The sequence below is a fragment of the Mycteria americana genome, chromosome 7 (genome assembly GCF_035582795.1).
Source record: "Mycteria americana isolate JAX WOST 10 ecotype Jacksonville Zoo and Gardens chromosome 7, USCA_MyAme_1.0, whole genome shotgun sequence".
NCBI lineage: Eukaryota > Metazoa > Chordata > Aves > Ciconiiformes > Ciconiidae > Mycteria > Mycteria americana.
In genome coordinates, this window is record NC_134371.1 from 36,232,678 (window position 1) to 36,246,274 (window position 13,597).

Sequence of the window (13,597 nt, forward strand, 5' to 3'; positions counted from 1 at the left end):
GGGTGACTACTGCGGAAATGAATGTTTGATACAATCTTTTCCAGAGAATCTCTTTACAACAGAACAGATGGGTTTCAGTGCTGGACTTAAGATTTCCTAGATACATGTGCAAAGATTACTATATGTTCCATATTAAAGTTTTAGAACTCTCATTCTTTTACAGATGATACTGCAAATGCAAAATTGTTTTAGTGACCTTATTTTCAGTTTTCCTGGTTTTAAACCTTTTGGATGGTGTAGTGTTTGTTTCTTGTATAATTTCCTTCATTTATGAGCTTTCAAGGTATCAGATTATCAAGCTTTCAAGTGTATCAGATGATTGTTCCCCAAAACAAATGTGACTCAGTCATCTGGAGGAGACAGCTAAAATGCTCATAACATTCTCTTCACCTTCATCCCTCAAGCAGGAACCTGTGGGCTGTTGTCTAGGTAGCCAACACTCATCCTTCCCTCCACACAGATCATGTAAGTGCTTCATTGCTTTGCAGGCTCAGCAGATACTGTGGCTCAATGTCCCCCAGTTGTATCTGAAGTACTGATGAGAAGCTGACTGGGCACTACGTAGATTCTAGATAAGTACAGAAGTGAAGTCTTCATCTGCCTTTGGATCCACACCCTTTTATCAATGGTAACTTAACACTTTTTGAAGTATGTACCGCATGCTTTGAAACTCTAGATAAAGGTGATGTAGATTCTGGTGGTTAAGTACTGTGTCCAGTTCTGGGGCCCACAGCACAATACAGACATGGACCTCTTAGAGCAGGTCCAGAGGAGGCCACGGAAATGGTCAGAGGGCTGGAACACCTCTGCTATAGAGAAAGGCTGATGTTCAGCCTGGGGAAGAGAAGGCTCCGAGGAGACCTTATTGCAGCCTTTCCATATATAAAGAGTGCTTATAAGAAAGATGGAGAGACTTTTTACCAGGGCCTGTAGGGGCCCTGGTAAAGGTTCAGGACAAGGGGTAATGGTTTTAAACTGAAAGAGGGTAGATTTAGATTGGAAATAAAGAATACATTTTTTTACGATGAGGATGGCGAGACACTGGAACAGGTTGCCCAGAGCAGTTGTGGATGCCCCATCCCTGGAACTGTTCAAGCTCAGCTTGGATGGGGCTTTGAGCAACCTGATCTAGTAGAAGATGTCCCTGCCCATGGCAGGCGGGGTGGAACTGGATGATCTTTAAAGGTCCCTTCCACTCCAAACCATTCTACGAGTCTATGATTACACACTACCCTTGTCACATCGTTACCTGAACAGTAAGGCCCAGTTGAGTCCAAACCAAACCCAGCAGGGCACTGATTGCTACGATCTCCTGTATGGTAAAGGAAGCACATGTTACTTATGGGTGAAAATACGGCCATTTTATTACTTTTAAAAAACCCTTTAACATTAAGAATTGCAGCCTAACTATTTATAAAAGATTTATTATACTTGGACACTAAAATAGAAACCTTTAAAATCCAGACTTTAGTTTTTTTTCTACTTGGGCACTATAAGTCAGTAGTACATGGGTTTTGCTGTTTTGAAAAACAAACAGATGGGAGGTTTCCTTCAGAGTGACTGCAAGTTGCATCCCAGCCCAATACATCCTGCAAAGTTCCTCTATAAAGTTTTCATTATTAAAAGAATAAAGACCATTCAGTTTCACTTCGCAAAAGGAAGGAAACAAACCCAAACCAATCACCATGTCATAGACTGTGGGAAGTCACTGTAGAACACAAGTGCGTACTATGAACTGTAATGGAAAACTCTGGTAGAGACTGCTCAAAGACCACATGTATTTTCCTGCATGAAAACTGATTCAATAAATATGAAATCTTAAAAAAAGCAGTATATTAATTGTTGGAGGAAATAAATGGAAGTTCAGTAAAGGCTTGGCCAGATCTACGCACAGGCATAAAAGGAAGTCTTCAGATCAAGTTATCAGACCTCTTCTTAAACTGGAAAAAAAAGTCTTGTTTGGTTTTCAAATTGCACAATGAGTTCATAGTCTGGCAAGTAGGAAAATCATTATTTTACTTCATTTAGAATGTTGTTATTGAAAAGACAGACTGAGATAGTCAATCCCACTGTTTCATTTACTTTCAAACCTGAGTTATTTCATTTGACAGATGATGTTAAGCTTTACTGTGTAAAAAGAAAAAGCCCAAATAGTATTTAAAAAGATAACAGGACATTCTGCTAACCAATTATGACTTCTCAAAGGAAAATCCACTTACAAATATATGCCCTGTTCCTTAAGATCACTTAGGTAAAAGGTTAATAAAAGCCAGCAGTTAGTAATGCTAAGACACAGTACAACAGATGATGGAGCTACTAGCTTGCCACCCCTGTGTTAGGACTCACCAGATTTACAGACCGTACATAAGCATGTGTCTACACGGTGCTGCATATGGTGTGCGTGCGTAATGCATAACTGTGCACCATTCATATCTGGTCTTAAAAAAATATATCTATAAAGTACCAGTAAAGTTTTCAAGCTGCAGCTCAGCATCATATTTTCTGTATATGCCAAATCATTCCAGAGAAGTTCAATCTGAGGAATGACTTGAAGACATTGTACCCATTTCAGTGCTGAATTTTGAATGTTCTTCCACCTCATTACTACCTTACTTACATTATGTGGGTTTTGTTGTGAGAAAATACACAAGCCTTTTTCTTGATAGCTGTGCAAAATCAAACCCAAACACAAAAACCCACCAACGCTTGACCCCACACAAAAGCGACAGTAATTTCATTTTAGAGAATGAAAAATACATGCAAGGAAATGGAGGAATATTTTAGATTGACTGTCTGAAGCTCCAGGTGATGCTCTTAGCAGTGCCAGCAAATGCAGACATACATCATTGATGAGAACTACAGGTGAAGAGTAAGTGCAAACTGCAACAGCTTTTACATGTTAGTCTATGGGTATATTAACAAGACATGTAGGTCCCAGGACCTACAATAAAGTTAACGAAGTTTCACAGCATTTCCTCTTTCAAGGCCATAACCAGCTTTTGAGAATATAAGTAATGAATTCTACGAAGATAGGATATTATTTTTCCATTGTTTTATTTTTGTAAAAGATTAGAACAATACCTTTTGCAATGGAAGTGTGGATTTTAAAAGCCACAGTTTCTTCCAGTGGGTTGTACTCTGTCATAACAGAGGAAGCATGGAGTGTTTCCACCAAGAAAGGCATCTTTCCTTTAGCGTAATCATAGGTAATAGTATGGTTCCATGTATAGGGAACACTAACTCCATCTATACTGAAGAGACGAGTAGAATGGGCATACAGTTGCCCAGGGCCGGTTTGAATATAGTCTTCTGTGTAATCCTGAAACAGCAAGATTCAGGCATCAGCCACTGAGTACAGCCAACACCACTGTGGTCTTTGTATTTTAAAGTGGTATGAGATGTATTCTGAGAAAGGTTTTTTTTCGTAACAGCTGAACAAATTGTATTTCACACAACACATGCCTTTTTTACTCTTATTTTAACTGTTTAATCTTAACAGCATCTGGTGTATTTCTTTAAATAAGAAACAGGGTGTGGTACTGAGGATCCTGATGATGGGGGCCACAGCAGAGCATTTCCAAAAAAACCTGAAAATGACCTTATTGTTCAATAACAATCTTTTGAGGTCTAAATATTTTTTTGTATTTTAAGTCAGGTGCTGACAACATGCTAGATAAATAATCAGTAGAGAAAAATTCTGCCACTGAAAAAAGGTATAAATATTGGACATGCCACACACTGCAGTGTATCAAAATATAAAGAACTTCATGTATATTTATTGTGCCGTGGGATTAATATATTAAAACATTTTCACTGGTTACCTACCACTAATTAATTATCACCTTTATAGAAACAACTTTAAAGAATGTTCTTTCTTTTACAGTAAAACCAGTTATCAAGCACCTGGTTTTAAAACAAAACTTTAATACCGCATATTATATTAAACAAAATGTTCTTCATGTCTTACACTAAACCAAACATATAGAAAAACAGTTCCTTTGAACTCCATCTTTCTATGAGGAGTACAAGGTCAGTGATAGAAGCTATCTTACTAGGAGCAGTAGAGAACATCTCCTAGAAACAATAGGCAGAGCAATTCAGCAGTGAGATTATAACCTTTTGCCATATGATCATGCAAACTGCCCTCTCTAATCATTCCTGAAAAAGTTCCTAGAGAAGTGTAATTCCTTGAAAAAGCAAATTCTGTAAAATATTTCAGAAGAATTGCATAATAGGACTGTTGCCATAATAGATGTCTCCACAAGACAAAGTTTTGATGCTATTAGCAGAGAAAGGAGCACATCACTAACAGCATCATGACAGCATGCATGATAAGAACACATAAAATACCCTGTGATGTAATCCAATTTGGAATCTGTTAATCCCCTGTCTTTGCAACTTTATCAGCCACAGGAATGTTTCTCTGCCAGACTACATATAATTGTAGCTGCAAACAGACCATCAGTAATACTCAGAAATTTGTGCCATGGTATGAAAGAGCTGGTGTCATCCTCAGGGAAGCCAAAGTGAGACAGGTTTAAGATGCACCTTTATAGCTCTATTGAAAGCAACACCTGACATGCCTGCCTGTGATAACTAGCCCCGAAGACACTTCTCAATACTACCTTCTAACATCTAAAAATCTTGAGTGACCACTACTACCTTCCTGACGACAACTTTTTGTTTCCAAAGGCAATGTTAATATCTGTCAATTAAACCAGGCACAAAATAAGTTACATACAGTGAAACCATTTTCAGGACTTAGTGTCTACTGCTTTAATATAGGTGAGAGAGGAAGTATGTATTGATGAGAGAAGGGGGTGGTATCTTGAGCAGCTTTACCTTCACATTAACATCAGCTACTGACTGGAGCTGCAGCACGTGGCCACTCACAACAACATCCAGCAGCAAGGCTCCGTCTGAATCCAAGCCCCGGGCAATATGAGTCATTCGCAGAATCTCACCTATGAATTTTAAGAGCCCATTGATTTATAAAACATCCTAACCAGAGACTCATGTTAGCCAAACAGTATCCAAACTGGGATTCCTTGAGTTATTTTAGACTCGTATTTTTATAAGGTGTACCATGCCTATAATAAAAAACATTACATGTTTCAAGTTACAACTGTAAAAGCTGTATTTAAGCCTCATAAAGCCAGTGTCATTCAGAAAATATTGGTGTAAGCACAAGACTCAAAATTCGGCAACAGTTACGTGCTATTTTTTAAGAAATGCAGTATCTATCAAGCTTACTGGAAAGAGATGGTATATCACAGGTAACTAACCAGTTGCAAACTCCACTTGAGTTTCTCTCTTGAAGACCGCATCAGTGAGCGTAAACCCATTCATTGCTTCTCCAATTTCTTTTGCAGTTGTCCAATAAACTGGGCTGAGTATAGAGACAAGCTTTCTCATCACTGGACCTGCAAGAAATGTGACATAACATTCGAGAGCTTTTTTCCTAACATCATGTGACCCACATCAGTAGGAGTTGAATATGAAGACCTAAAACTAGTTTAACCCTTCGGATTTAAACCAGAAAAAAAAAATGGATTAGTATATTCAGAGGAATCATTTTACAAATATTAGCATACTGGATGTAAATACTGAAGATTCCCTTTTCCTCTATCTGTCTACGAAAAGTTTAGATCAGTTTCTTCAGTGACACTTAATGAAATTAAGTGGTGAAAACTGACATTGCACAGAATTCAGCCTGGCTCAAGCAAAAAAAGTGATAAAAGTAAAACAAAGCCTACCAAGGCTCCGAGGGATGTTTGTAATCTTTGCTTGTACTACTCTAGTTTCAGAGTCAGGGCTATCCGTTACTGTGGCATTCAGGAAAGCAATTCCAAATTCAATATCGTTAATATTTCCAATGATGCTGCCTTTGGCACGTGAAGGCCCTCCTGTGCAGGGGAGGGAAGGGAGAAAGGAAAAGAAAAACCAGCCATGTGAAAACTGCCGTCTGATATTTTGGGGGAGAGAAAATTCAGAAATATTGTCCAGCATTTTAAGAAGTAAGGATATTTCTGCATATATTACTACATTATTTGCAAGAGTAAAGCTCACAACCTGCAAATAGCAGGATGCTGTACATATGTGGTCTGAGATATGTGCACAATAACATGGGAATCGCCTTATGCACTCACCTCTGTCTGAAAAGCAACAATTGTTTAACAGCATACTCTAGTGCTATGTAACAGGTTAACAAAAAAATTTATCCAGCTGAAGTTGCAGGGGAGATTCAAGCCAAAAAAATTACTTGGTCAACTGGCCAAGACATGTGAGAGTACCAGTCAAATTAGGAGTGCCACAGGCTGTCACCATATTGTCATTGCGTGCAGGCTGTAAGTTAACTCACCAGGACATGCTTGGGTATTACACCTGGATATTTGGGAGGAGTCTCCAGGACAAGGACGTCCACGATTTAACGGAACTGGATTGCTGCACAGGCGTATTCGGGTCTGCTCTCCTCCTCCACAAGAAGCAGAGCATTGGCTCCATGTTTGCCACTGCCCCCAGTTTCCATCCACTGAAGAAAGAAAGAATGAAGCAAGCGACTTTTCATTTTAAATGTGTCAGGCTGCATCAGTGATGCTTTTGTGTCATTCCTTCTTGATGGAACCAATGTGGTAGGGAAAAGAAATAGCTAAAAGGATGACAAAAACACCTTAATGGGCAGGCATGAACACCTCTCCCCTCAGAAACACACCACCTTTAAAATTTCGTTTGTGTATCAGCTGTACTGGAGACAAGGAGTCTCCTCCGGGGATGTTTCCTGAATAATGGTTTGAAATTTAGCAAGAGCTGGGTCAAATTCTTCCCTGTGTCATGCTGAAGAGGTACCACTTCATGGTCGACCAGGGAAGCTTTGTACCATGTAAACTACATGTGTCCCTCTGCACAGTCATACAAGTCCTCCCCAAGGGTGGCATACCGAGAGGTCTGCTGTGCAGGTAGTGAGCTCAGGCTAGCTTTGGGTGGCTGCCTACGCATCACTCTATGGGGAGGAGAGACACAACCAACTGCTGCCTGACTTCTGCCAGCTGCTTTCCCCAGGAGGTTCTGTAGAAGTACCTCCTGCCAGTCTCTGTGTCTGTTCCCTGAAAATATCAGGCTACGTAGAAGCTGATTTCAGAACTGAAAAGTAGTGTCACATGTATGCAGACCCATCACAAACCGGATCATAAAGAACAGCTGTGAATATTCAGACTCTCTTGTCATAGTTTTTGGTAGCTATCACTAGAGATACAACCTAGCTGTCTAGAGCTTTGAGTGCTTTTACTCCTACAAAGAAAATATCTGAGGTTGCATGGGTATAAAATTGATGGACACCAAACAAACCATAAATCTTGCAAATAAAGAACATGTTCTGTCTATCCAAACATTCACAAGATGTCACTTAGATTTGGCTTGAAGTACGTGTGTGCAGGAGTCTGCACAGCCTCCTCTTGGTATCATGGCCTCAATAACAACAGATGATGCAATAGGAACATGACTGTACACTGTGTGAACACAGTATCTGGAAATGCCTGATCTAAAACAACATTTGCCCCAAACTGGCAATAAGAGGAAAGTAACAATGAAAAAAGTTTGCATTAAGACAACCATTAGCCAAAGTAACAGTAACGAGGGAACTGAAAAGTACAAAAGCAGCAAGAAAATTTGTGACTAGGGAGGGTAAACCCAAGCAAGAGGAGGGTAAACCAGGAACAACAATCAGACTGGGCTTGACACTGCAACCTCCATCAAGACCTAATGGAGAATCGTCCTCGCATGCCACAAGCAGCTGGTATCCAGCTAGTGGGGGCTGATGGTATGGGGTGCAACAAGCAGGGGCCCACACCTCGGGTGTGTGGATGTGGCCTCATCGGGGGCTTTGTCACCAGTGCATGGGTCAGGAGGGTGTTGAATGTGGCACAGGTATGCATAAAGTCAGAACTTCTGCATCTCCCACAGGAGGAGGGTGTGTAAAGCGGTGTGCACAGAGGAGGGCTTTAATAATTTTTTACATTATTATATCAGAATTAATAATAATATAATAATAATCCCTTTCTGGGATGAGTTACAGAAGGCTGTTTAGAAATTTGTAGGTCTTCAGTAAGTTTCCAGCATTGTGGTTTATCTGCTGTATTGCTGATACTGATCCTGAATGTTACATTCACTGATTGCCCCTTAGTAATGCATTGTCAATAAATCAATTAACTGCTTTGACTGTTGTTTTATTTAAAGCATTTGAGCTGAGCATTCTTCCCTGCTCCTAGAATACATTATGAGAGTTCACTGGGAGCCTCATATACTGTATTTACTGTAAAAACTAAGTAGAATTGCTAGGTTTAGGGGAGATTTTCATAAGTTATTTCCTGTTTTGAATTATTCCACTTCATTTGGGGGAAAATCTAACATGTGAAGGGGGAAATCCTTGTAAGGTGACAGTCATTTAAAGAAAAAAAGTGAGAGTGGATTATTAGATTGTATGAAATTGTAAGTAATTGCAAGAATCTTCTACATTCCTTTTATGATATGAGAATCTCACATATGTTATGTCTTCCAGGGAGAAGTCTTCCAGGGAAAGCCACATTTAATTTCTCAGTTAGTCTGAGCACTCACCGGGGCACAGTTCAGTGCTGCATCTCTGGATCTGCATATCAGCCCCTGCACATGCCCTTCCACCGCTGGCAGGGCGAGGATTCTCACAGGTCCGGTATCGCCTCATCTGGCCTCCGTTGCATGTTCGACTACAAGTTCCCCAACTGCTCCATGGGCCCCAGTTGCCATGAACTGTAAAAATAAGTCAGATTTTATCTGTCTTCCTCTTAATAACGGATACTTAAAACCAGACAGTCAAGCTAGGAAAATATTCCTATTGGAGAGTAACTTTTTAATTTCTTTTCCCAAAATAAAAATTAAAAAACCCAGACAATTAAAGATCTAAGAAAGTTATCTTGTCCAGCATTCAACAATTTCTCAGAGTATATTAGCCAACTCCAGAACATCATCGTTCATAGGAAAGTATGCAGCACATATTATTAACCAAATGAGTCGCTATACTCTACTGTGAGATACAGAGATATTCACCTTGCAGTACTTTCTGACTGGACAGTTGTAACTTTAGAGACCTGCGTGACCTCTGACAGCCCGGCAGGACCTTATGGACCAGCTGCTACTGGTTTGTGCTCCTAATAGTTAATGTTTAAAATGTCCCTGTCATGCTTACTGATGAAGAGATGCTTTCAGTCTTGCCAGGCAGCTAATACCACTTGCCTGTGTTCAAACCCCCTGATTTTTGTGGGAGTGTGTGATTTGTGAAGGGCTTCCTTCCTCTCACACATACATACAAACGCAGTAAGTGGATAAGCAGCCTAACCCAAAGCACTTACTTGGACAAGCCCAAAGCACTTACTCGGACAAGGATCACTGTTGCAAAAATCAATTTGTATGTCGTTTCCTTCACATTTGTGACCCCCAAACTGTGGGGCTGGGTCTGAGCAGTGACGCGTTCTCTGCCTGCTGCCTCCTCCACAGGACACAGTGCAGGCACTCCAGCTGCTCCATGTGGCCCATTTCCCATCCACTAGTGAGAAAGGCATAGCATGGTACAGTTACAGTTTCTGACATTAGAAATAACAAAGTAAATCAGTGCTACATCAGGGTAAAACTGACTGCAGGATGTTATTGACTGTCTTTCTAGAACATCTCAGCTACATAGGGATTTCCAGGAGTGAAAGCTGGAGAAAGGCATGATCTGTCTTTTAAATAACATGTAAGCCTGACCAGAATCATGGTCAGGGATCACTCAGTCCTCAAGCTCAGTCAGTCTCACATTTTTAGGTATCTGTAAGCAAGTCAAGCCATATACAAAGTAGTCCCTGAAATTACCACACTGGGCAGATGGCCAGTATGAGTGCCATCCCAAAAACCCAGTCTTCACTTGTGCGTCCTTCTCTGGTTGCAGCTGCACTGTCTGAAGATGTAACCATCACCTCCTTCTCCCCCCTCCTTCCTAACCAACCTTTGATTTATTGGCTCAGCTGTTCATAGGAGTTATTACTAAATTATCTCACGTGAGCCAGGTCTAAGTAGTTGAGTAGTGGGGTCTTTGACGTCCCAAGACATGGTGACACAAACTGTTAACGGGTACATCCATGTGAGCACTTGAGTCGGTGGCTGAGAAGAGGCCAATTAGTCACAAACAAACTGTAAGCAATAGCATCCTCAGCAGCAGCACATCCAGCTGGATAAATGTGCAACATCGAGCTCTCAGTTGCTCGACTACCACAAGGTCAGTTCTCTCTTCTACCAATTGATAGTTACAGTGGGGACTCAGCATAGGATCTGGCACGTCCAAAATGGAGTGTGAAGCCAGAAGGATCTAGTCTGAACTGCTGCACGTTCCACTTCATGAAATTTCCCTTCGTTATCCCTGCACTCAGCCAAATACAGAGGTCGTATTTCAAAAATATGAGTTTTCCTACCCAGTCATGAAGGACTCAGTGAAATGTGGAAGAAAAGGATAAATGAATAACAGAACCTAGGAAAATTTAGAAAAAGAAATGTTTAGGAAACCTGTAATTTAACTGCAAAGGATTTAAAATGCTGCTTTTGCACAGTGGCAGGGTAAAGAAAGAGACATAAGGATAGGAGAAGAAATCCTATATGTTAGGTCTATAGAGGGATGCTAAAGATAGTGACAGGGGCCAGTAAAAATAAAAGGCTTGAATGGAATTTTTTCAGGGACTACACTTTTAGAACTGGAAAGCTTTCAATATAAGTTAAGTAGAATTTGGAAAGGAAATTACAAGTTTGTCATTGTTCTCTTTTATGTCCGACACATCTTACCTGGGCAGTGTCTCTTGTTGCAAACCTGCATCTGTGCATCAGACCCCTCACAGTATGATCCATCGTGTGAAGGAGGAGGGTTATTGCAGAGCCTTAGTCTTGTCTGAGTACCCTTCCCGCAAGTCTCGCTGCAAGGACCCCATGGCAGCCAAGAACTCCACTCACCATCAACTGCAAAGGCAGCACAGCTATAAAACTGTTTAAACTATACAGCTGCCTTAACTTGAAATTACAGCTCCACAGCTTAAGGCAAAAAAGCTACATTGTTTAATATCAATAAATGAACTATCCTGAATAAGCCCTTGAAAAAACCTTCACCTTGAGAAACAGCTGAAACAGATCAACAGTTTCTAAAAGAGAGATTCATTCTTTCCTTTTTGTTTTCTGAATACATCACTTCACCTCACTACAATCTTAGAACGGAACTAAACACTTGATCAAATCTGGTGTTTTCATTAAGTTACCTGGCTCTGACTGTCCTGTTCTAGGCTGAAGGTCTCAGCAGGGGAAGGGGCATGCTAGCTGAAAGCTGGCACACAGCTTCAGTGGCTACCAGTAAGCAGGAGCTAGAACTGATTTTGTTGCCAAGATCTAGAGAAAATTAATCTCAGGCCGGTGGGTGAATATTTGGCATCATGGTGGTAGCAGAGCCAGGGAAAAAGGGAAAAATCAATATAATAAAAATTGTATAGAAGGAAACATGCCAGTGTTGAAGGGTTATGAATAGACTACAACCTGTGAAACGTGGGAAATACTACCAAGATAGGAAGAAAACCTGAACATTCAGAGAGTTAGGAGAAAGACATGGCTCAAAATTAAAACAACAGAGGAAAATATACAGCTAATGTATAAAATTATTAATTATCATGTTTTACATGGCTTTTTAATAGTTGGTGGGTTTGGTTGTTTGGTTTTTTTTTTCCATTTTAATTGGCTTTGTAGAATAGGTTTAGAGTAGTGAGTTTTACTCTGTGAGAACATGGGTAACAAGTACTGGAAAACATCAAAATACAAAATTAACGTTTTTGGTGGGGAGGTGGTGGTGGTGGTGTGTAGAAGAGAAATTGCCGAGAGTATTCCTTGCACTTTTGCGACTTCCGTTTCCAAGAACTAGTGCCATTCAATAAATTCCAAGCAATTTTAAAACAAAAAAATTGGGAGCTTAATTCTCTTATAATTTAATAATTTGAAACAAGCTGAGAGAATTCGGGTTTGGAGAAAAAGATAAACCTATATGGGAAGCCCCTTTTGCAACTAATGTCAAATCACTCTTCTCTTACCTGGGCAAGGCCTAATATTACACATGACTGAATCCACAGCACTGCCATCACACGGCTTCCCGCCGTGCTGAGTTGGTGGGTTACTGCAGGTTCTGGTTCTGGTCTTGTTACCTTGTCCACAGCTCTTTGAACACTCTTCCCATAGCCCCCACTCTGACCAGTTGCCATCCACTAAAAAACCAAAAATCCCACAGTTTTAATTAAAAAAATATTTTTGCAGTATTTATTGAAATTTCCTCTTCCTTTCCACAAAAGTCAAAATGAATTCCAGCTTCTTAGAAAAATTAATCTGTCATGAAGATCCGTGGTGATAACAGTTCACTGTTAAGGCACTTAACATAAGGCACATTCAAAGTATCAATTCATTACAGAAATACCTGGACATGGCTTGTTGTGGCAGCTGCGTACGTCTGTATCAGGCCCCTCACATCTCCTCCCACCATTTGCTGGAAGAGGGTTGTTGCACTGACGGACTCGCTCTTGAACACCTTGACCACAAGTTACGCTGCAAGCTCGCCACTCAAGCCAATCAGAAAATCCACCATGCACTGCAGTGGGAAAAAGGATGCTCTGTTTGTAACGTGCTTGTGCATATGACTCTCTTAGATTGGTACGGCAAAGTGAAAAATGCACTTCATAAGCTATACTTGGAAATCCAACTCACTTCATGTCTTCATTACTGCAGAAATATCTTACTACAGTTCAGAGAATACTTCAGCTACTCTGAAATAGTTATTGCTTATGCTCCTAAATGCTTTTCTTTAGAGGTACAATTAAGTTATGATATATGTTCTGAGGATAGGATCTAGTTCAAGATCCTTTCATTATTACTTATGTCTCTCAGTCCTTCACACTCATCTGTCTCGCACAGCTGGATGAGTATCACAGAAGGAACAAAGTTACATGAAGTAGAAACCCACTGACATCTTGGACTAGGCTTAATGTGTACCTAATGTGTATATGGAAGATAGGATAAAATACCTTATCCATAAAATGTGGATAAGATAAAATCTTGATCATATTTATTCACAATTAATGCTGGAATCTACCAGTTTGATAGTCATTATCGTATATTTTGTGCACCTACCCTGGACAGTCAGTGGTACTCTAACAAGAACAGATCCCATTAGATTTCTCGCTACACACTCATACTCAGACGTATCTTCCTTCTGTGCTGCAACAATACGCAGGGAGCCATTAGACAGGACAGTCATTCTCTCATCACTTGCAACTGGATGACCTTGGCGGGACCATCTAATGGTTGGAGGAGGCTCTCCATTTGCCTGGCAGTTCAGCATTGCTGTGGCACCAGCTTCAATAACTGTCTCTACAGGTTCAACAGTAATGACTGGAGGACCTGGAAGAGAAAGGTTTCTTTAGGCAATAGCACATGGTTACATTTTTTTCATTGTGTTGAATATTAAAGGTCTAGTCAGAACGAGAGCAAAAAAATCTTAAGTCAGTTTACTTTGACTAAA

At 40.3% G+C, this 13,597-nt stretch overlaps 1 protein-coding gene across 1 annotated transcript in view; it reads right to left on the minus strand.

Annotated features, from left to right (window-relative positions):
- The window catches only part of HMCN1 (hemicentin 1), a 203,021-nt gene that overhangs the window by 13,079 nt on the left and 176,345 nt on the right, over positions 1 to 13,597 (minus strand). Inside the window, exons 87-98 of the mRNA XM_075509138.1 lie at positions 13,207 to 13,476; positions 12,497 to 12,667; positions 12,120 to 12,290; positions 10,840 to 11,010; positions 9,404 to 9,574; positions 8,611 to 8,781; positions 6,362 to 6,532; positions 5,757 to 5,906; positions 5,286 to 5,423; positions 4,843 to 4,964; positions 3,082 to 3,319; positions 1,250 to 1,312 (exon numbers count right to left, since the gene is read on the minus strand). Of these exons, the coding sequence (XP_075365253.1) occupies positions 1,250 to 1,312; positions 3,082 to 3,319; positions 4,843 to 4,964; positions 5,286 to 5,423; positions 5,757 to 5,906; positions 6,362 to 6,532; positions 8,611 to 8,781; positions 9,404 to 9,574; positions 10,840 to 11,010; positions 12,120 to 12,290; positions 12,497 to 12,667; positions 13,207 to 13,476 (2,007 nt within the window). The remainder of the gene's footprint in view (positions 1 to 1,249; positions 1,313 to 3,081; positions 3,320 to 4,842; positions 4,965 to 5,285; positions 5,424 to 5,756; positions 5,907 to 6,361; positions 6,533 to 8,610; positions 8,782 to 9,403; positions 9,575 to 10,839; positions 11,011 to 12,119; positions 12,291 to 12,496; positions 12,668 to 13,206; positions 13,477 to 13,597) is intronic.